The sequence below is a fragment of the Mercenaria mercenaria genome, chromosome 9, assembly GCF_021730395.1.
Source record: "Mercenaria mercenaria strain notata chromosome 9, MADL_Memer_1, whole genome shotgun sequence".
Classification (NCBI taxonomy): domain Eukaryota; kingdom Metazoa; phylum Mollusca; class Bivalvia; order Venerida; family Veneridae; genus Mercenaria; species Mercenaria mercenaria.
In genome coordinates, this window is record NC_069369.1 from 13,793,647 (window position 1) to 13,816,489 (window position 22,843).

The 22,843-nt window shown below is 35.1% G+C and overlaps 2 protein-coding genes across 3 annotated transcripts in view; one reads left to right on the plus strand and one right to left on the minus strand.

The window, feature by feature from the left end:
* The first annotated feature begins 321 nt into the window (after positions 1 to 321).
* On the plus strand, positions 322 to 7,413 carry LOC123546510 (uncharacterized). Its single transcript, XM_045332850.2, has 4 exons — positions 322 to 1,116; positions 3,686 to 3,798; positions 4,647 to 4,834; positions 5,941 to 7,413. The coding sequence occupies exons 1-4, from the start codon at positions 992 to 994 to the stop codon at positions 6,643 to 6,645; spliced, it is 1,131 nt and encodes a 376-aa protein (XP_045188785.2). The 5' UTR covers positions 322 to 991; the 3' UTR covers positions 6,646 to 7,413.
* Positions 7,414 to 22,301: 14,888 nt separating this feature from the next.
* Positions 22,302 to 22,843, minus strand: part of LOC123546511 (allantoicase-like) — a 47,893-nt gene continuing 47,351 nt past the window's right edge. For both annotated transcript variants that reach the window (XM_045332852.2, XM_053550861.1), the window contains exon 13: positions 22,302 to 22,737. In XM_045332852.2, coding sequence (XP_045188787.2) covers positions 22,502 to 22,737 — 236 coding nt within the window. In that variant the 3' untranslated portion in view covers positions 22,302 to 22,501. The remainder of the gene's footprint in view (positions 22,738 to 22,843) is intronic.

Below are 22,843 nucleotides of genomic sequence, written 5' to 3' on the forward strand. Positions count from 1 at the left end.
TCAAATCTACCAAATCATTATCATTATAAGACTAGAATATATTTCATTTCACACCAACATGTATGTATTGAAAAAAACGAAACAATTTTAAATACAAAATGGAGCAAGCAGCAAGCTACATTTACACAATTGATTTTAAATCTGAGATAACATATCTAAATTTGATGCGTTCAAAAACACTTTAATAATAATTCCTTCCGACAATTTCAAATCTCTTAATTCAGTACGCGTAAAACTACCAATGCATCTTTCTGCATCAATAGCTATATATTCAATGGCCGTACACTTTTATTTACTCGTAGTTATATTGCTATTGAAAGAAAATCAAATTTCAAATCAATAATCTTGAAATGAAATATTGAACGTAAGAAAAGTGGAAGAGTTTTGATTTCCGAAAGGAGATACGGTATTATTGAGAGGCTTAAGAGACTCTTTGCCGAATTTAAGGAGGCTATTCAAAATGCTCCACATTTACTGTGCCGAAAATATATCGAACAAGAAAATACGTCAATTGCAAACAAGATGTGTGTATCGATACATTTGGATTTATGAAAAGTTGATAAGGAATAACGAGATGAATGTATGGATGAAAAAAATATTAACGTGAACTCGACGCCATCTTTAGCTTTAATTTCTATGAAATAGTACACGCCTAGTTGACAGAGTCAAGTGGTAGATCTAATTAAAATTAATTGGAACATATCTACACTATAAAGGATCTAAATAAAATAATTATGGAATATGATGGCATTTTAGCTAATAAGAGGAAAATATCAAGTCAGACAAAACAATAGCGGTGTGTTTACACTTTACGTGCTAAATTGTTTATGTTAACCAACCTTTTCGTGTATGCCAAGTTACAGTTTCAATATTAGTGCCATTGAATGTCTAAAACGGTTATAATGAAAGAAAGGCTTTGGAATGATTTCCAAAATATTTAAAATGTAGTCACTTTGACAATATTTGAGGTGTCATACTTAAGGTATGATCAATGGCAGACATAGTATCGACGAAGTTTGGTGACAGAAGACTTGTTTATTTACCGCCAATAAATCTAAAGGGGAGCAAAACACCAAAGGTTGAGACAATTGAGGCGGGTCGACAAGTTCCCGACAGGTATACAGCCCTGCCAGTTAGGGTATAGATAGCATCGTAATTTGTTTGAACTACCAAGTGTTTTTCCTCAATGATAATGTAATGTGATTCCAGCGCGAACGCGAGGACACATTATTGTTAAAACCATTCTTATTACTTGTATACATTATTTGACAAGTATCTAATTTTCATTTTAACAGCCCAATATGAATATGGCAAAATAAGTCAGTCGGCTAAAATGCAGAAACCTGAAACAAAAGATAAAATCGTTTTTAGTCCTCGTGAAATATTTTTCAGGTCATTTTCGTTTGATCTTCCAATATGATTTTTCTTCCTTCTTTTAACTATTTTAATTTCTTTATTTGGTAATTTGTATTAACACGTGTGTTTTTATTTTACATATTTTCATTATTCACTTCCTATATATGTGTGTATTATATGCATTTAAGTATTTTCATATTTGATTTGGTACCTGCCATACCGGCTTCGGGAGTTTCTCTGTCGTTGTGTCATAGAGAAAATGAAACACCTAAATATTATGAATTGCCGACGCTGAGTCTGTTGAACTTAACCAGTATGCTTTACCTCTAGTTAATTTGTAATTGTTACGAACACTAGAAATGTTGAGATTCTGACAAGTTACAAGAACGTCGAGTTCCTTTGCATCTATCATTGGGGAATCTAAAATTTTATTTTGCCAATACCATAATAATGAAAGAGGTCAAATATACATTTATGTTTATATACAATACTTAACAAAATATTGTACATTGACATAACTGACTACAATAAACCCGGATATTCGACTCACCTTAATATCATTTTAATGAAGGAGAGATGAGATTTTGCTGAAGCTGGCTTAAAATCTTCTTTCTATCTATATACCCGATTTTGGTATTGTAAATATATTTGATTTAGATGTATGTATTTGAATTTGCCGCTATTTTTCTTTTGCCGAGGTAAACTATTTTACTTTGACCGTGCCTTATTTTGTTAACTTCTTGGTGAATATGTTTGTTGTTTTGCGCTGATTATGCATGCCAATAATTGAATCTACAAAAATATCTTAAGTTAAATAATTGCATAGCACTGAGATATGAAAAACATTTTAAATGAAAAAAATGTGTAAAAGTGTAGACAATTATAGAATTTGAGTTTTAAAGACAAAGTTTTATATTTATAACAAGAATGGAAACAATACTAATTATTGAAGATATTGAAGACTTTGGAATGCAGCAGAATGGCACTGTGTGGGAGGTTATTCCTGTTTGATTTATGCACATTCTGCAGTCTGTAATATATGGATGACGAATAACATTATAGAATATTGAAGCTCATTATTTATATCTAGATAATCTGTCAGATTGCAGAGTGCATTAATCACTTCTTGAACTTTTCGTAAATTAGATGTTGAAAGAACCGTGCTGTTCAAATACCCTAGCAACATTTAACAATTTATTAAATATTATTTTGATGCACTATTAAGATATTGACACCTGCTTATAAACATCATAGTGAAGTTTAAATCCGGATCCTTTCTGCGAAATGACAAGATCTCTTCCGTCATGTGTGATCTCATTCCTAGTTAGATAGTACTTCCTTCTAGGAAACTTATGTAGGGGACACGCTTTCCTGTACGTCATTGTGAGAGGAAAACAAAATGTGTTAGAACATCTTTATCATTTTTTTTTCCAATTCATTTATGAATGCTATGGCAGCCTGACAATAACAGACTGCAATTTTATCTTAATTAAACACTTTTTATTCCTTCGCATAATTATCCTGGCTTCACTGACAAATGAAAGTATAAATTCGTGCAGAATATTTATGTTTAAAAGTGGTTAGTCACATTTAAAGCAACATTTTATGACACGTTTCATTTTTCGTATACTCTGTTACAGAGTTATTTAGGGAACAAAAAGGCCTGTTACATCGAGCTGGTTCCCTATTATAAATACATTGTATATATTTTTCCTTTTTTTTTTCTTTATAAAATTTGCAATTACCCCCTTCTTTGATATGAAGTTATATAAAAAGCGAAAGATTTCCAATGATTTCAATATAATTTTTAGCTTTACAATTGCATATGATACATATTGAGATATTTTGATAATATGAACCAAAAGGCAAGTTTTAAAGGAATACATTATTTTTCAAGATATAGATCGATGATATATCTATATTTCGCCTTCAGTACAGAACGTAGCTGTTGTGCAACCAAGTAAGCAAATGGAGATAGTAATGATTTTACAAACTTGAATTTCTTTATTAATCGATTTTGGCTAGATATATAATAAGCCGTGCAAGTGTTTAATAATGTAATACAATAATTCTTATATTCATAGCATTCTATAGGCAAACTGTGTTTATTAAATATGTACTTATGCTAAGGTAACTCAACTTGATTGGGCATTTTAGAATACATGTACCTATCAAGTGTAAATGATCAATTGTTAAAGTTTAAAGTTCATTACTTGATCAAAATCCGAATGACCATTTTCATTAATCATTGAAAAGCGTTACACTATTATCATAAAAAAAAACATAACAAATACGTTTGTTAGATAGATCAAGATTTTTTTTTGTACAGATATGGAAACGCCGGTGACGTGTCAATTGTTCCAAAAGAATATGCCTACAACGACAGATACGCTGGTAGGAAAAACGCTTGGTTAGGAGGTCCAGTCCGCTCCACAATAGAAGGTTTGTGTCTACATTGCGAAAATTGTTTCTCAGTTTTATATTGATACGTAAAATGCAATCTGAATTTGTATTTACGAGATCGCGCGTTCATTCTCTGGTTATGACCGGTCCCTACTTTGAAAACAACCATTTGCTTGTGCAGAAAAGGTTAGATACAAAATGGAACAGCACGTTCATCTAAAATATATAATTAATGCACAACCGGCTATAAAATAAGAAAAGAATAAATAGCCTTTAATGTAACAAGACTGGAACCTGAAATCACACATTGTATGCTGTGAAAAGGTTTGCCAAGATCATAAACATTTGATCTGCCTTGACTGGGTTATGCATTTATGAATTAATACAACCAAGTGTTATAGAAACTGCCATATAAACAACTGCATGTTATTTCAAAAGAACACCAGATAGGGGTGGAATTGGATAGTACTTTAATACACAGTTTAAAATTTTGACCGCAGGAACAATAACGTCTTGAGCATTTTAACATTAAACTAGAACCTACGAAGTATTTCTTTCGTTTTGGAAAGGTTTTTGTCACAGGTTCGTTAGATGAAGCTTTTCACGAATGAATACTTAGTATTATATATTTTATTTGAATACATGATCTGTGTAAATGTTGGTTGCAGCAGTTTCTTTCCATATTTGTAATTATATATTCAGTTAGCCAGTTACCAAAATGCATGCAATATTGTTGACTAGTAAAACTCTGTAAAAAGTTTTTATTATTATAATTTTTTATAATTATAATAAAATTATAATTTATCCTTATAATTTAAATGAATAACTAAATGATACAGAATTGTATATATTATATAAGATATACAATGTATCTTTTACAATGTCAGGTAATATCGTGACGGAGCAGCCTCGAGCAGTTGGTGACCAGATATTTGAACAACTATACCAACAGGCTACTACAAACACCATGGCAAACTACGGACAAGGCCAATATCCCGTGTTACCTCCAATTGGAGATTCACCCAAACACATGCACTATACTAATGTTGGTCTTCAACCAATGGCACAACAACAGGTAGAGTAACTGAACTGAAATCTGTATGTGCAGATATTTTTCACGTACTTTACTTTATTTCTACGGATTTAAAAACACGCTAATTCTCACTTTGAAAAGAAAATATGAGCCGCGCCATGAGAAAACCAACATAGTGGCTCTGCGACCAGCATTGATCCAGACCAGCCTGCGCATCCGCGCAGTCTGGTCAGGATCCATGCTGTTCGCTTTCAAAGCCTATTGCAATTAGAGAAACCGTTAGCGAACAACATGGACCCTGACCAGACTGCGCGGATGCGCAAGCTGGTCTGGACCCATGCTGGTCGCAAAGCCACTATGTTGGTTTTCTCATGGCTCGGCTCATATACACAATTCTAGCCATTTATTTAGAAACTACGATGTCTTTTTCCACTGGTTGTGTAAAAACAACAGCATTGCTGCTGTCATTCTTACAAACTTATTGTGTGTTGTAAGTTATCTCAAATAAATAAAAGTAATTATTCAAGAATGTAAGAAGTTCACATAACGAAATATTCCTACACCGAGTGCAGGAACTGGTTTATATTCAGTAAAGAGCTCTGGGTGCAAATAAATTTACTTTTATCATCTTACCTGATGAAATTCATAAGTGCTGGACTGGTTAACTTCTTTTCGTTATTTAACTGGAATACTGATATCAATGTTGTTAGTATAATGTTTCTAAATAACATGATGATATAATTTTGTTGTAGAATTGTCACTTTGCACTTGTTTCCTGGTGATGTTTCTTTTACAAAATTCTGATGTATCAAAAAGAAATCCAAAAATAAATATCGAACCAGTTACCGCAGTTCGATTCACATGACGAAAAATACACCGCGCAGAGGAAATACGAGTTGCACAAGGTTCTACCAGATACAAAAGGACTTTATCTGTGTGTGGGTTGCATATGTTGCACGTGTGAACAGGATTTTAGTTATAATTTACGTTTTCAAATGAATGATCACGTTATATATAAAGTCAGCTTTATTATCTTTCTATGAACATGGGTAAACATAATATTATCTAGGTTACCTTCATTTGTTTGAAACACAACGTATATTTATTGCGGTTCATAGCACTACCTTATACAGACACATTTATTTCAGGCGGGGCAGAATCCACAGTTAGGACCTAGCAATGTACATCAGCAAGGATCCGGTCCCAATGAAAAACATATCTACTATGGACCAAATGGCGAGGTCCTTGAAGGCCCACCATCCTGCTGTCAGCGCCCTGGCTTAGAGCTACCAAGAGACTTTGTATTTGAAGGTCTATTATATTTCGGACGATTAAGAACAATAAATTTAATCGAAAGTGTCTCGGGGTTTCCAAAACTTCCTGACTACTTGATAAAAGATTTACTGGAGAAATATGGACAATACGAACATACAACTGTGAGGGTTGTGGCACGGCTTGGACGATGCTATGTTCATGCTACACCACATATAAGGGAAAGTCCTAGAGTTCAGCCAGAATATGTTCCCGTGTATCTAAATGAAGACGAGGAATTCGATTACGGTAAATTTATATCAGATTATCAAAATGGACAGTATGTGCCTCGCAGACGGAGATACGGTTCCCCTCCAAAAGCACGTGAAATTGTGTATCGACGGGACTTTCGCCCAAGTACTTATGATGATGTTGAACATTTGCGTTGGCGAAGAGAAGATGAGCGATTCAAACCTACCGGAAGAGAGACGGCACCGTCTCGGGCTGAAAGCTGGGTGTACCGAACTAGCAGCAGACGGACATTGCAGACGAGGGATGACATCAAACCTATTGAAAAGCTGGACAGACGTTTACTTAAATAATGAAGGTTTTTAAGCGACTTGCGTCAGTTTTCTAATACAGTTACTAGTAACATAATTTCGTCGTCAGGTAAGTTCCTGCAAAGTTCTATTTAATGAGAACATTTTTGAATAAATGCAAAATTACATGGTGAAAAGATAAAATATTTATAGATATTTTTTTTTTATTCTTGCCATTTTATGTTGACACTTTTGATGGATATAAAATGTCAAGGAACCAGACTTATGTAGACAAGAAAACTTTTTGTCATTCAGGACTCGGGTCTTTAGACTCTGCATGTTTAAATGTGTATTTAAAGGTATTTTTGTTAAAATGAACACTGTAAATTGCACATCTAAAAACAACAAAAAGGCTAAAAATGAACAAATATGATTTAAAACGATTTTGACTGGAGCAGACTCAAGTCAAAGTCAAGGCCATGGTGGATTGAAACGGATATGCAATATGTAATAATTGTCTTAACATCTGCCACATCAACAAGGAAGGAAGTGAAAAAAAGCAGCAGTGACTTCAGTCGCGGAAATTTCACAACAAACTCTCCTGGGAATTGTTGTTTATAGCTATATGTTTAATATTCGACATTTTTCATTTATATAAAAGTCTTTCACAACAGTAATGCTTTTATCATACCATGTATATAAATAAAGTAAATGGCTTTCAACGGTTGAAAAATGATAAATATAAATACAAATTATGTGTAGTTTTTCTGAAATAGTTATTTTTTTTAATTGCTGTTATACATTGTATTCTAATACAAATTTGCAAAAATGTTTCAGATTTGTTTTTTAAAAACCTGTTGTTTACTTCCTATTTGATTATTAAATAACGGACTGTTTAAAGGTATATTAGACCCAAATTTCGTACCTGCTGAAACTACAAATATAAAATGCATATTTTTATTTGTATACAACAAAGGCAGGACGTTTGCAGTGCACATTGGGAAAAAACGTCTTACTAAAAAGAAGTAGGTTTACAATGCATCTTTAGGCAAGAAACATCTTTCATAATCCTATACATTGCGTGGCGTTACAAACTTTGTTAGATCTGTCATGGCATTTTTCTAACTATATTTGCTAAAATTATAACGTTTTGCAAAAGAAGTGTTGACCAGACTATTGTAAGACATAGATCTACCACATGTTTGATGTTCAGCCTTTCTGCAGCTGACGTAACACGTGCCGACGAAGTTCTGTTGGCAATTATAGTATCTGTAGGTCCGTGCTTGTGCAAGTCTAGCCATAAAGATAACTACAGAATACTTAAATGTCCTACATATTATTTAAGAAATAATAAATCTGTTCCTATACTTTATCAATTAATAAAATATGGGCAGGAGTTTGGATGCGTAATAATTAAATCACGAGTGCGTAGCATCCAAACGACTGCCCATGTTTTATTAATTGATAAAATTATTGGAACATATTTATTATTTCGATTCTAACAACGCAAATAATTCGCATTTTACGGTACTACATTTTCAGCGTAATACGTCATTCGGGTCATATGCTGTTACAATTTACCCCCTATGGTTAGAAAGTGTTACATAGCCAGTGGAACGTATAGATATTTGTTTCTTTTTTATTAGAATTTTGAGAAGTATTCATAAATTAGTATTCTAACAGCTCGCAAACTAATTATGAACAGAATCATCAAATTAGGCGAGTTGTCCCTGTGTTACGAGTGACGAGCTTAACTTTTATATGACGTCACATCATTATGACGTCATACTTTATGTCATACATTTATGACGTCACCGCTGAATCATAATTGAGCTAATTGAATTCGCTCGTAGTGATGAGAACGTGTTTTACGGACCTACACATAAGTCAGTATGACTTTTTATTATATTTATGTTTTTAAAATGCTGTTTTCAACCGTTTGGCCCTGAAATAATTCGTATGTAATGGAACTGAAGTAGAATCTGTTATGTTACAATCATAGGGGGGTGAAATGTAACAGCCAACCATATTTTATCGTAGATTCATGTATAGGCGATTTCGCTGTATGTTTATATAGCAATAGCTGCGGATCGTGTTAGAATATATGTTGGTACACAAGTAAAACTTAGCCAGTCCTATATTCAGACATATTTCCCCACAAGTTTGAAATTAGTCCTTGTATTTCAGAGTATACTTTATTAGTGAAGCAATTAAACGCATCTGAGACTAACCAGTATACTGCCGACTGGTTCCATTTTCGACGTAAATGCTGTGAGAAAATGTGCTGCCACTCGAACCCGGGGCCTCGGGTTTACACGAGCATTATCGTGTTTTCATATTATTACAACCGGTGTTAGGATTCACCTGGCGGGAAAACTGCTTACTTGAGTAATTTAAGATCGGGTTTGGTGCACACCATCAAGCGGTTGAAACTTCCAAGTGGTGTTTTTGCCAATGATCGTTTCGAAGTGTACCGCGGCGTTGCTTTATGTGATCATTGTCTGTATTTGTAGATGAACTGAGGTATTTCTGAGTTCTAGTATCTTTGCTGATCTTATATTCAAAGTTATATTTCTTGCTGAACCGTTCTGAGCGATACTTCCAGATTGTCCTTCTGTGTGATACTTCATGATGTTATACCTTTCATGATTGATACCTTTCTGATGCTGACACTTCATAGTGATACACCTTTCATGATGCTTTAGTTTCTGTGATGTGATACCCTTCCATGATGTTGATTTGATTGAACCTTTCCTGATGTGATACCTTCTATCTGTATTTTTGTGATTAATTCCTATCTTTCATGATGTTGATAAACCTTTGCTGATGCTGATACACCTTTCATGAAGTTGATACACCTTTCATGATGCTGTTATGCTTTCTGTGATGTTGATACACCTTCCATGATGTTGATACCTTTCATGATGTTGATAAACCTTTCCTGATGCTGATACACCTTTCATGATACTGTTATACTTTCTGTGATGCTGATACACCTTCCATGATGTTGATACTTTTCATGATGTTGATAAACCTTTGCTGATGCTGATACACCTTTCATGAAGTTGATACACCTTTCATGATGCTGTTATGCTTTCTGTGATGCTGATACACCTTCCATGATGTTGATACCTTTCATGATGTTGATAAACCTTTCCTGATGCTGACACATCTTTCATGAAGTTGATACACCTTTCATGATGCTGTTATACTTTCTGTGATGCTGATACACCTTCCATGATGTTGATACATCTTTCATAATGTTGATACACCTTCCATGACATTGATATCTTTCATGATCTTGATACACCTTTCATGATGCTGTTATACTTTCTGTGATGATAAAAATTTTTATATGATGCTGATACACCTTTCATGATGCTGATACACCTTTCATGATGCTGTTATACTTTCTGTGGTGCTGAAATTCTTTACATGATACTGATATACCTTTCATGATGCTGATACACCTTTCATGATGTTGGTACCAATTTCATGAAGCTGGTACACCTTTATTGATGATGGTACACCTTTCATACTGCTGATACACCTCACCTTTCATGATACTGATACACTTTTCATGATGCTGGTACACCTTTCAAGATGCTGATACACCTTTATTGATGATGGTACACCTTTCATGATGCTGGTACACCTTTCACGATGCTGATACACCTTTATTGATGATAGTACACCTTTCATGATTCTGGTACACCTTTCACGATGCTGATACAACTTTATTGATCCTGGTACACATTTTCATGATACTTGTACACCTTTATTGATGATGGTACAGCTTTCATACTGCTGATACACCTTTCATGATACTGATACTCCTTTCATGATACTGATGCACCTTTCACGATGCTGATACACCTTTATAGATGATGGTACACCTTTCATGATGCTGGTACACCTTTCACGATGCTGATACACCTTTATTGATGATGGTACACCTTTCATGATGCTGATACACCTTTTATAATGCTGGTTCACCTTTCATGATGCTGGTACACCTCTCACGATGCTGATACACCTTTATTGATGATGGTACAGCTTCCATGCTGCTGATACACCTTTCATGATACTGATACTCTTTTCATGATACCGATACACCTTTCACGATGCTGATACACCTTCCATGATGCCGATACACCTTTTATGACGCTGATACACCTTTAATGATGATGGTACACCTATCAAGATGCTGATAAACCTTTATTGATGCTGATACACCTTTCATGATGCTGATACACCTTTTATAATGATGAAAAACCTTTCCTGATGCTCATACATCTTCCATGATGTTGATACACCTTCCATGATGTTGATACCTTTTACGATGTTGATAAACCTTTCATGATGCTGGGACACCTTTCATTAAGTTGATACATCTTTGATGATGCTGTTATACTTTCTCTGATGCTGAAATTCTTTACATGATGCTGATACACCTTTACTGATGATGATACACCTTTCATGATACTGGTACACCTTTCATGATGCTGGTAAACCTTTCATGATGCTGTTTCACCTTTCATGATGCTGATACACCTTTCATGATGCTGATATTGATACACCTGTCATGATGCTTATACATCTTTCACGATGCTGATACTCCTTTCATGATGCTGATACACCTTTCATGATGCTGGTACACCTTTCATGATGCTGGTAAACCTTTCATGATGCTGTTTCACCTTTCATGATGCTGATACACCTTTCATGATGCTGATACATCTTTCACGATGCTGATACTCCTTTCATGATGCTGATACACCTTTATTGATGCTGGTACACCTTTCATGATGCTGATACATCTCTCATGATGCTGGTTCACCTTTAATGATGCTGATACACCTTTCATGATGCTGATACACCTTTACTGATGCTGGTACACCTTTCATGATGCTGGTACATCTCTCATGATGCTAGTTCATCTTTCATGATGCTGATACACCTTTCATGATGCTATTATACCTTTTTATGATGCTGATACACCTTTAATGATGCTGGTACACCTATCATGATGCTGGTACACATTTATTGATGCTGATACACCTTTCATGAACACCTTTCATGATGCTTTTTTTACACAATGCTGGTACACTTTTTATGAGATTTGTATACCTTTCATGATGATGGTACACTTTTCATAAAATGATACATATTTCATGACGTTGAATACAAATAAAAATTACAGCACACCACTGAATACAGCATTTAAGGAAAGGGTGATTCCACACATCTCTTTGATATATATTTGTTAAGACACAGCTTTCAGTTGCTGAAAGTAGCAATGGACAATGGATAATGAATAAAGAAAGGGACGCTACTTTGCTTTCTTGACAATTGGGACATCTAATGCATGAGGAGAGACATTGTACTATAAATTTTCCAAATGTTAAGCAGAAAATGTGATCATAAACTTTGCGACCAGCATCTGCGCAGTCTGGTCAGGAACCATGCTGTTCGCTAATGGTTTCTCTAATTCCAATAGGCTTTAAAAGTGAACAGCGTGGATCCTGACCAGACTGCACGGATGCTAGTCTGGATCCATGCTGGTCGCAAAGCCACTATGTTGGTTTTCTCATGGCATGGCTCAATTATGAATCAGTTAAAATCTTAAGAAGCTCAAGACTCTTTTCTCTTTTTTTTTGAACAACTTTAAATTATACACTTCGTATAATTACTGTAATACTATTAAGACTTATAGAACAATCATATACATGTGCAATTAGCCCTTGATATACAATACTGTACTTTAAACCCATTTTCATATATTGCTTTCATGGACCAAAATATGCAAAAACGATGCAAGTGTTGTGTACTTACTTTGCACATAGCAATTTTTGCCATCAGTAGTCTTATCTTCATTGTATATAACAGCAATCACAACAACTTAAGGGCTAGACAAAGACCTGAACAAAGATCTTAAAAACATATTCATTATTGTTAGTTGTTTTTTTTAGATCTTATCAGTTCATTTCTTTTAACAACTCATTGTTGACTTGCAACAACAAGTTGAGAAGTCTACTTATCTGTGTTCTAATTTAAGCACCACACACTTCATATGTTGGACACTGTTGTTGACAAGATTGTTTGAGTTATGTAATGGCATTTAACCTTTACCCTGCTCAATTTCTAAAATGGACTGGCTACCATTCAATCCTGGCAACACCTTTTATTATTCGATTGGGTGTTCACTGAAAATTTACAGACTAGATAGCAAACAGTGTAGACCATGATCAGCCTGCACGGATCGCAAAAGCAGAATCACTTGCTGCCAGCAGGCTAAAGGTAAACTGTCTTTAGTGCTTGTACATTTCTTACCAACATAAATAGTATTCTTTAACTTTAAATATCAAACTTCATTTCTGAAGGTCACCATAACCTTAACCTAGCCTTTGTTGCAATAAAATTGATATAACAATGCAGCAGATTTATACAAATTATTCAGTCAGTAACTTGAGAATGTACTGATTACATAGTTACTAAAATTTCAAACGAAGTGAAACATTTAAAATGCATACCAAAATTTATATTAAATATAAATATATATATGTTATATTTAATATAAGAAGTATATACAGCTAACAGTTGTCTGAAACTTTGTTATGACCTCTAAGTACTACATACATTGCAGCAGTATTTATGTACATGAGAGCCTCTGAGGCCGAGTAGTTGAGGTCACTGATGTCAGATCAAAACTCACCCCTGTGGGTAAAAAGTGGTGCAAAATTCTTTTAGGCGAGGAAGCCATCTAGCTGGCCTTTGAAAGGTTGTGCTTGAAACAATGCATGGAACGGCACCTGGGATCTTCCTCTAGTACCATGCATGGAGGGGCACCTGGGGTCTTCCTCTAGTACCATTTAGGGAGGGGGCACCTGGGGTCTTCTCTATACCATGCTGAGCACGGGATCTCCTTGTACATCATGGAGGGGCACCTGGGGTCTTCCTCTAGTACCATTTAGGGAGGGGCACCTGGGGTCTTCCTCTAGTACCATGCATGGAGGGGCACCTGGGGGTCTTCCTCTAGTACCATGCATGGAGGGGCACCTGGGGGTCTTCCTCTAGTACCATGCATGGAGGGGCACCTGGGGTCTTCCTCTAGTACCATGCATGGAAGGGCACCTTGGGTCTTCCTCTAGTACCATGCATGGAGGGGCACCTGGGGTCTTCCTCTAGTACCATGCATGGAGGGGCACCTGGGGTCTTCCTCTAGTACCATGCATGGAGGGGCACCTGGGGTCTTCCTCTAGTACCATGCATGGAGGGGCACCTGGGGTCTTCCTCTAGTACCATGCATGGAGGGGGACCTGGGGTCTTCCTCTAGTACCATGCATGGAGGGGCACCTGGAGTCTTCCTCTAGTACCATGCATGGAGGGGCACCTGGAGTCTTCCTCTAGTACCATGCATGGAGGGGCACCTGGGGTCTTCCTCTAGTACCATGCATAGAGGGGAACCTGTGGTCTTCCTCTAGTACCATGCATGGAGGGGCACCTGTGGTCTTACTCTAGTACCACGCATCTTCCTCTAGTACCATGCATGGAGGGGCACCTTGGGTCTTTCTCTAGTACCATGCATGGAGGGGCACTTGTGGTCTTCCTCTAGTACCATGCATGGAGGGGCACTTGGGGTCTTCCTCTAGTACCATGCATGGAGGGGCTCCTGGGGTCTTCCTCTACCATAAATAGCTGGAAAGTCATCAAATGACCCAAAATTGTGCCAATGTTATGTTAAACACAATAAAAACAAAAAAATATGTAACTGTCCAATGAAAACCTAAATTCACGGCTATCTGATCACCACCCGTTAGAAAATGCACCTACCTACCAATAAAAAGGTTAACAGTGACTTAATGTTAATGAAATTAGTATGGAGATCAAATACAAGTGGTATTAGAAAATTTATTTTTCCTTGAAAAGATCATATAACCAAAATTTTTATACAGCTACTTCAAGCCACGTCCTTTAACAAGTACAATCATGTACTTATTTCACATCTGCCAAATAAGTAGTGTATCTATTGTGAAATTCACTCAGACTTGCCACTTTTCTATTAAAAAATATGAAAATTTACTAAGAATGTGAAACCCCTTAACTATTGTATTGTTTTATAAGAAGGCAAATAACATTTTCTACCTGTTCACAAGCACATACAGTAATTGTGGTCTAAACTGAAGTAAAACCCTTAAAAAGAAACTCTAAAAAATTAAATAAATTCCTTGAAAAACAGTACAAACAATTATCTCCTGAATTGTTCTTCAAACCGCTACTAACCATTTATCTACCTGGTACTAACAACATACCGGTAATTATTGGTTTTAACCAAAATTTGCGCTAAGTTCAGTAATTTGAATATTGATTTCTTTTCTTCAAAACAATGCAAAAAAGCACTTTCATATCTTAAAGATGATTATCTCTGAGTGAACTGAAAAAATTAGGCAATTAATTTGGATGGTATCTACTTAGTGGTATGATCAGTCTGTTAACAATGTGTCAGTAACAATAGCTGTCAGAGGCAGCGACCTAGATTCTACAGCTCTGTCAGTTGAATAAATATAAGTCGGAAAAGAGGCATTATTTTAGAAAACTACGGAACCTGTGAATTCAGCATCATCACAGTGAACAATTGTGTAAAGTTTAAAATCATTCCCATAAGTGAGTACTGAGATAAGACTGACATACAAAACTTAACCAGAAATTACAAAGTTGAAAAGGGACATAATTTTGTTAAACAGCAAAATAGTTACGGAAGCTATGCTGTATAAGTCAGTTTATCACTGTGAATTAGTGTTTGAAGTTTCATCAATACTGAGATATCAGCTTACATACAGAAACTTAACCAAATTGCACACCAACTTGGATGTCTGGGTGAGTCCAACAGTTCTACCTATTCTTTGAATACAAACTCCCCACAGCCTTTACTTCCCCTTAAGGTACATTGAATCAGTGCAATCACAAGTTGTTTAACCAAATTTGGTTAATTTTTTAAAATTGCATTGTATACGCACACATAATTGTTCAAGTAACAAATTGAAGTGATTTTTGTCAAAACCATATACTGGACATTTGACAAAGGAAACAGGCTGCCAGAATGTGTTCCTTTGGCGTCTCCGCCATTCTACAGTATCTTGTGACTTTCTCATTGTCACGTGGTATCTTGTGAATGCCGCGGTTATGATGAATGCAAAGGAAGGAGCTTGCTTCGAATAGTCTAGTTAAAAACTGGTTATCTTGAACAATGATTTACATCCCTGTTCAGGATACTCAGTACAACACCAGCTTCCACGTAAAAAATACACATCAACTTTTTCCTGTTAAGCAGCTATGGTTGACAAAAGAAAAATCCCCCAAAAAGTCATCCACTTGACCTGATGTTCTTTTTCTTATGAAGGTAACGTCAGTGTGTCTTTATCATTTTCATCTCAGTCATGAACATATTCATTATCAGTTATTTTATCTTTATGGAGTAGAAAGGTCAACTTCAAGAGCTTAACCTTTAGCCTGCTAAATTTCTAAAATGGGCTGGTCCATCACTCAGTTTAGGCAATACCATTTATTATTTGAAGGGGTGTTTACTGAAAATTTACTGACTGAATAGCGAACAGTGCAGACCATGATTAGCCTGCACAGATGTGCAGGCTAATCTTGGTCTGCACTGGTCGCAAAGGCAGAATAACTCGCTGCCAGCAGGCTAAAGGTTAAAAGTTACCATTCTAAATAATATTTCATCTAACATTCATAAAGAACAAGTAAATTTCATGTAGTAAAATATTTCCTGCAATGTTGTCCGAGTCTTAAAGAACAAATATTCCCTGAATTACTTTCAGGAATGAGGTACTGGAAATGTGTGATTCTTGTCATTGAAGATTTTAACTCAAGTCCTTGTAATTGAAGATTTTAACTGAAGTCAAATTTTTTTAGTTTAAAATAAGGAAATATAGGTATGGTTAAGGAGAGAAATTCGAATTGCCTGTCGCTAACTCCACTACTTCAGATGAAGATTAAAGGAAAAGTTATTATGATCATGATATCTGCAGTTTCTTTGATTACCATATATCATTATATAAGTATCTTTTACACCTCTCTGAGCCGTGCCATGGGAAAACCAACATAGTGGGTATGCGACCAGCAAGGATCAAGACCAGCCTGCGCATCCGCACAGTCTGGTCAGGATCCATGCTGTTCGCTTTCAAAGCCTATTGGAATTGGAGAAACTATTAGCGAACAGCATGGATCCTGACCAGACTGCGCGGATGCGCCGGCTGGTCTGGATCCATGCTGGTCGCATACCCACTATGTTGGTTTTCCCATGGCATGGCTCATTTATGGAGCTAAAAAAAAATAACCAAGAAATTCCATTTTCTTAGTACATAAAGGGCCACTTATACATATTCTGATAGAATGCAAGCAAGAGTTTAATGATTCTCGACCAACCTTCTCTTTTTATGATGATAAATAACCAAAGCTATAGTTCTTAAAGTATTTAAGAAAAATGTACCTAGAAAATAGAATGTGTCTGATTTTCCCTGAGGAAAAAGGGTGTCCCCCACGGGTACTTTGTCACAAATTTGGGGCAAATTCAAATGTTGCTGTTTATGGGGGTACAGCCTAAAAAAAACATTTCATATATGGATCATTTTTGGCCTACTTTTTGAGCTATAGCTCACAAAAAAAAAATACCTATTTTGGCTAATAAAGGGCCCGTAACGAAATTAAGCAAAAATCCAAAAAGAATGCAATGTGCAGGTCAATCATGAAAAAGACAAAAATGCAGGGTTTATGAATTTAAAATAAAATACTTTTTGAGCAAGCCGTCTTTGGGGGAAAAAACTCATTTTGCTATTCGGGGACCAAAATTTTGGAATGGGGGGTCAGAGCCAAACAAAAAATTCCACAAGATGAAAAAAAGTGGAAAAATTTTCAAAGCTATAGCTTTATTTTTTGGGGGAAAAATTGGGACTTAACAAAATTCTTAAACTATTGATGTTACAACAACATGACAAACTGTGTTATTTTTTTTTTCAAACATCTGACGAGCTAAAAAAAAATCAAAAAAAACGTCACAGAGCGCAGCAATTTTCATGCCAAAGCGAAATATTGGCACACTGAGAAGTGCAGCTATCACTGGAGTTTTTAAACCCCAGTTGGAAAATGTTTAATCTGATAAAATTTTTTTTGAAAAATTACGAAAGGGGTAAAATTACATAAAATCTATAAGAAACCTCGGGAAGAAAAATGCAACCAAACAATCATTTGAGGGAAATCTGTTCTGAGGGGAAATCTCACAGCCCTCTAGCACCAGTTTATGCAAAATTCTTTTTAAAAATAGGTTTTGAAGGGAACCCATCTAAAGAAGCGAGAAAATATAACACACTAAACCCCAAGAGGAGAGGGCTTTTTACGGTCACCACACCCCCATAAGGATTGCTGTTGTAAAAAAACCATAAGAAATCTTTTTTTCTTTTTTGGGAAAAACATCAGGCCCAAAAACAAGTAAATCTGTTAAATAGGGGTTTAAAGGGTGTTAAAAAAGGGTTTTTCTTGATTTACCTGTAACAGTTTTTGACCCAGGTGCCACTTTAAACTTGACCTGATTCCTAAAAGGGTTTAGATATCAAGTTGAAAAAGGGTCTACATGAAACAAAATTTGTCTATTTTTTTCACCTACGACCTAGGTCTTTTTCCCAAGTGCCCCAGTTCTAATTAATCTTTTTTTTTAAGCAGAAAAAACTTCCAAAAAGACTCATCAAGTCAGGTAAAAAAAAGGGGGTTTTTGAGTCTGACAATCTTCTATGACTAAACCCTAGTGCCCTAGTTTTTGACCCGATAATTTTCTTTTTTAACCGACCTATTTTTACAGAAAAAAACTTCAACAAAGTTATAAGGAAAAATCAAACTGAAAAGGGGGTATTTAAATTTAAAAACAAGGGTCTTTTCCCTGATCTGACCTTTTGACCTAGATCTTATTCTCATGAAACCCTTGTAAACTGACCTAGATTTCTGAGCCAAATTCTTACATATTTTCAAGAAGATCAAACAAAAATTGGGGCCCTTTATAGTATCAACAAATCTTTCAATGATTGACTTATTGACAAAGTTTCGACCTCAGAAATTTAAATTTTTGAACTTGCCTAGATTTTATAAGAAAAACCTTTCCAAAAATTTTAATCGATCAAACAAAAAAAAAGGCCCTTAAAAAGGTTTTTTTTTTTTTTTTTCTATGTTTTGAACTATTTTTTTTTTCCCTTTCTAGTACCCTATCTTATCCCTGACCTGATTTCATAAAAAAAATATTCTGAAAATTGAAAGAAGATAAAACGGAAAATGAAACCCTGGAATATTAAAAAGATTCTTCTATATCTGAAAGTGACTTTTTTTAAAACTTGAAGTAACACATTTTTTTTCTTGACCATTTGACAAATTTTCAACAGTGAAGAGAAAATGTGGCCTTTACAGCAGAACATTTTTTCCTTTTAAAAGCCCTAGGATTAGTTTTTGCCCCAAACTGCCCCCTTAACAAACACAACACTTTTTAAAAGGGGTGATGTTTTACAAAGTTTCATAAAGTTGGCAAAATTTGTGCCCTCAAGGGTGAAAACACCACGACCAACAGGGGTATCACAGTAGTCCCAAAAGTGAGCAAAAAAGATTTGACTATTTGCCCGGGTGGGCAACAAAATGACCAATTTTTACCTTTTAACACAGTTTTTTTTTCTATTTTTGTTTGGCGTCTCTAATTTGAAAAGCATACTGTGAAATCTTTTAATTTTTTTGGGGGGGGACAAATTTTTGTGGATTTCAGGTTAAAAATCCACCAAATTTAATCCAACGAAAAAGTAAACCCCCATTAAATTAATATTAAAAAGTTAAAACCCATAATTCATTTCCCCCGAAATTGCCATTTTGCCCAAAAACCACGAAATTAAAGGTTTTTCAGTTTTGGAACATAGTTTCTTCCTTACCCCTGGAAGATGACCAGTTACCAAATTTCCCCTAAATATCCTTACACAACAGACAAAAATCCAAGGCTTAGTCTTTATATTCATTTGTACCTTGACCTTGGGGCGGTACAATTTGCTGGCCCGCAAGTTTTTTTGAAAAATGTTTTTTTATAAAAGACATCCATAAAAGGTTTTAAAAGATAAAAGGAGACAAACAGACAAATGAACAGGCTACCAGCCCGATTTCACAAACGGGCCCTTTTGAACGGAGCCCCCGCACCATAAAAAAAAAAAAACAACACTTTTCACCCCCCCCCCGGCCAGACCAAACCTGGCTTTCTGCCCTCTGGTGGGGATCCATGCTGTTCGCAAACAGTTTTTAAGGGGCAATAGACTTGAAAACGAACAGTAGTGCAGGCTGGTCTGGATCCCTGCTGGGCCAAATACATATGTTGGTTTTTTCCCTGGTGGGCTCAATTAATTTATTTGGATTTAAAATTTTACAGTTTTTAAAAAAAACTTTAATACTTATGATAACCCAAAATTTATTTAAAAACTCGTATCTTTATTCAAATAGGTTTTAAAAACAATAAAAAATTTTTTTTTCTTATAAACCTGGTTTGGGTTTCTGTTTTATTTACTTTTTTTTTGTAAACACAAAGAAAATACAGTACATCCCCAAGGGGCTAAATATGATGAAAAATATGACAGTTTGTTTGTATAGTTATTAAATCACTTAACAAGAATACACTTACAAAAAGGCAGGGTACATACCCCCTCAAAATAGGACCTGGAATTTGGATATGTTTCATCTGAAATCCTGAATTTTTTTCTTTTCTTAGGGCTTTCACATTGTTTTCTTAGTGTACATGTAGTGTCCCCGTTTAACTTTTAATATAAATTTCAAACTTTCTGAAAAAGACCTAACCCACCCTTCTAAAATTTTCAGTATTTTGGCAAAAATAGAACCCTTTTTTTTTGAAATTCCCCCCAAATTAGCTGACCTTCCCCCAAACTTTTTGACAAAACAAACAAAATATAGCCCCACCCTGAAAACCAACAAATGGCTTTGCGACCCCCCACGATCCGACCACCTGCGCATCTGCGGGATCTGGTCGGACCCGGTCCCCAAAGGTTTCTAATTTCTAGGCTTTTAAAGTGAACCGATGGACCACCAGAGGGGCAAACCCCGGTGGGCTGGATCCAGAGGTCGCAAAAACCTTATTTGGTTTTTACATCGCAGTATTATATTTCAAAACTAAACAGTTAAAGATGAAATATAAACATTGTGAAAAAATTTATGAAAATTAAGAGAGGTTTAAAAATGTTTTGATTTCTAATAACCTGTTAGGGGGGGTTTTGTAATGTATCTTTAAATTTCTTCCTTGCTACCCGTTTATTACCTTGAAAAGGGGCATTACTCTTGAAATGAGCACGGTAGCCCCAAATTTCCCCCTTTTTACCCAGCGAGGGGTGTCGGTTGGCCCAAAACTAATGCACCAAGAAAAAATGCGTAAATTTTTTTGACTAAAGGGAAGCAATTTTAAATGGGAAGTAAGATTATTGCCAAGGCATTTTATCTCCCTTTTTAATACATAAATGGGCAACATATCGTATAAATAATTTTAAAGTACATTTGTAGAATAACACTACAATAAGAAAATTTAATTTTATATTTCGGAAATAAATAAAGAGATTAACATTTTAAATTTTATAAATTGCTATAAAAACATAATGTAAAAGATGCCCATATAAAAAAATATAATTGACTGTTTTTGCATTTCCAGAAATAAGTTTTACAAACTATTTCAAATTTATCAATTTCTAAAACTCCAACAGGGCCCAGTTTTTCAAAACTTAACCAGCTGTTAAACTAACTGCTGGTTAAATTATATTTAAAACACGGGCATGATGGGGGAAAACAGTATGATGTTTTTTTTTTCTGTAAAGATTTTTCAAAGTTATAATTTTTTATCTCTACTTTTCTTTTCTAAGTCTTATAAAAAAGAAAATAACCCTAAAAGATAAACAACTGTTTGCTTAAACGCCTTTAAAGTTTTTTGAAAAACAGGCCCGATTTCAAAAAAAAAAAAAAGATTTAAATTACACATTAACGCCGTTTATACATAAAACAGATCTTAGTAAATAGAATTTAAATTAAAAAAATTATTTAAGAATTTTACAAACATGGTTAGAAACAGAAACAAAATTTTTAAGGGGATTTGTAAATCCCTTTTTAACATTTTAAAATTTCTCACAAAAGTCAAACATAACCTTAAGTACCAGGAAGCTCAGGAAAAAAACCCTTTTTAACAATTTTTCAAATTTTTCCCGCAAAAGACTGCACTGTACCTTGTTATTTTTAAACCCTTTGCCTCTGCTGCAAAAGATTTCAAAAAAAACAAAACCCGCACGTTTACTTTATGGCGACCTTTACTGTAAGCCTTTTTTCTAAACCGTATGTTTGTACCCCCCTTTTTTTTTATTTTTTTGATGGTTTTTACTTATAATATTTTGTCAACAAAAAAAACTTAAATTCAAAACCTCTGTCCCGACCCCCTTTTTTGTCAACACAAAGTTTTTGATAAAAAAATATATGTGTGAAAAAAAACAGGGTTTTGAATCTTTTTAAGCTTAAAAGGCCCTCTTTTTTTGTTTTAAATTTTTTTATCTTTGTTAAATTTACCCGCTGGCGACAATGATTCGCCTTTGCACCAAGCAGACCCAAAATTTAGCCTGCATATCCTCAGCAATCATTTAGACGTTTCCTATTTAGTCCGTAAATTTTCAGTGAACACCCCTTCAAATAATAAGAGGTACTGCCCAAACTGAATGTTAGAACAGTCCATTTTAGAAATTTAGCAGGGTAAAGGTAAGGGTTAACAAAACCTACACCAGTAAATACGGTATCTGAGAATATTGCTCCAACTGAATAGAGATATTAAAAACTTTCTAACTAATACTCTATATCACAACTTTGATGAAGCTGACTGAGCTTTACGTCCCCATATTCTGAATCTACTAACGCCACCATCAGGGGAAACTGTCAATCTCACATGGGAAATAACTGCTACATTACTAAGTTTTGCCACATCCACAAACATCTGGTTGTGTCCCTTTAACTTAGTTTCTGGTAACAGAGTTTTCCATGCTGTATCCAGTGGAAGAGAAGATCCTGGAAAGACTCTGTCATCAACTAGACACCCTAAATGACAAAAATAATACATGTGTTTTAAATATCAATAGAAGATCTATTTCTTTTTTTCTTTATGCTTGTTATGGTTTTAATACCAATATGTTAAATACGTAAT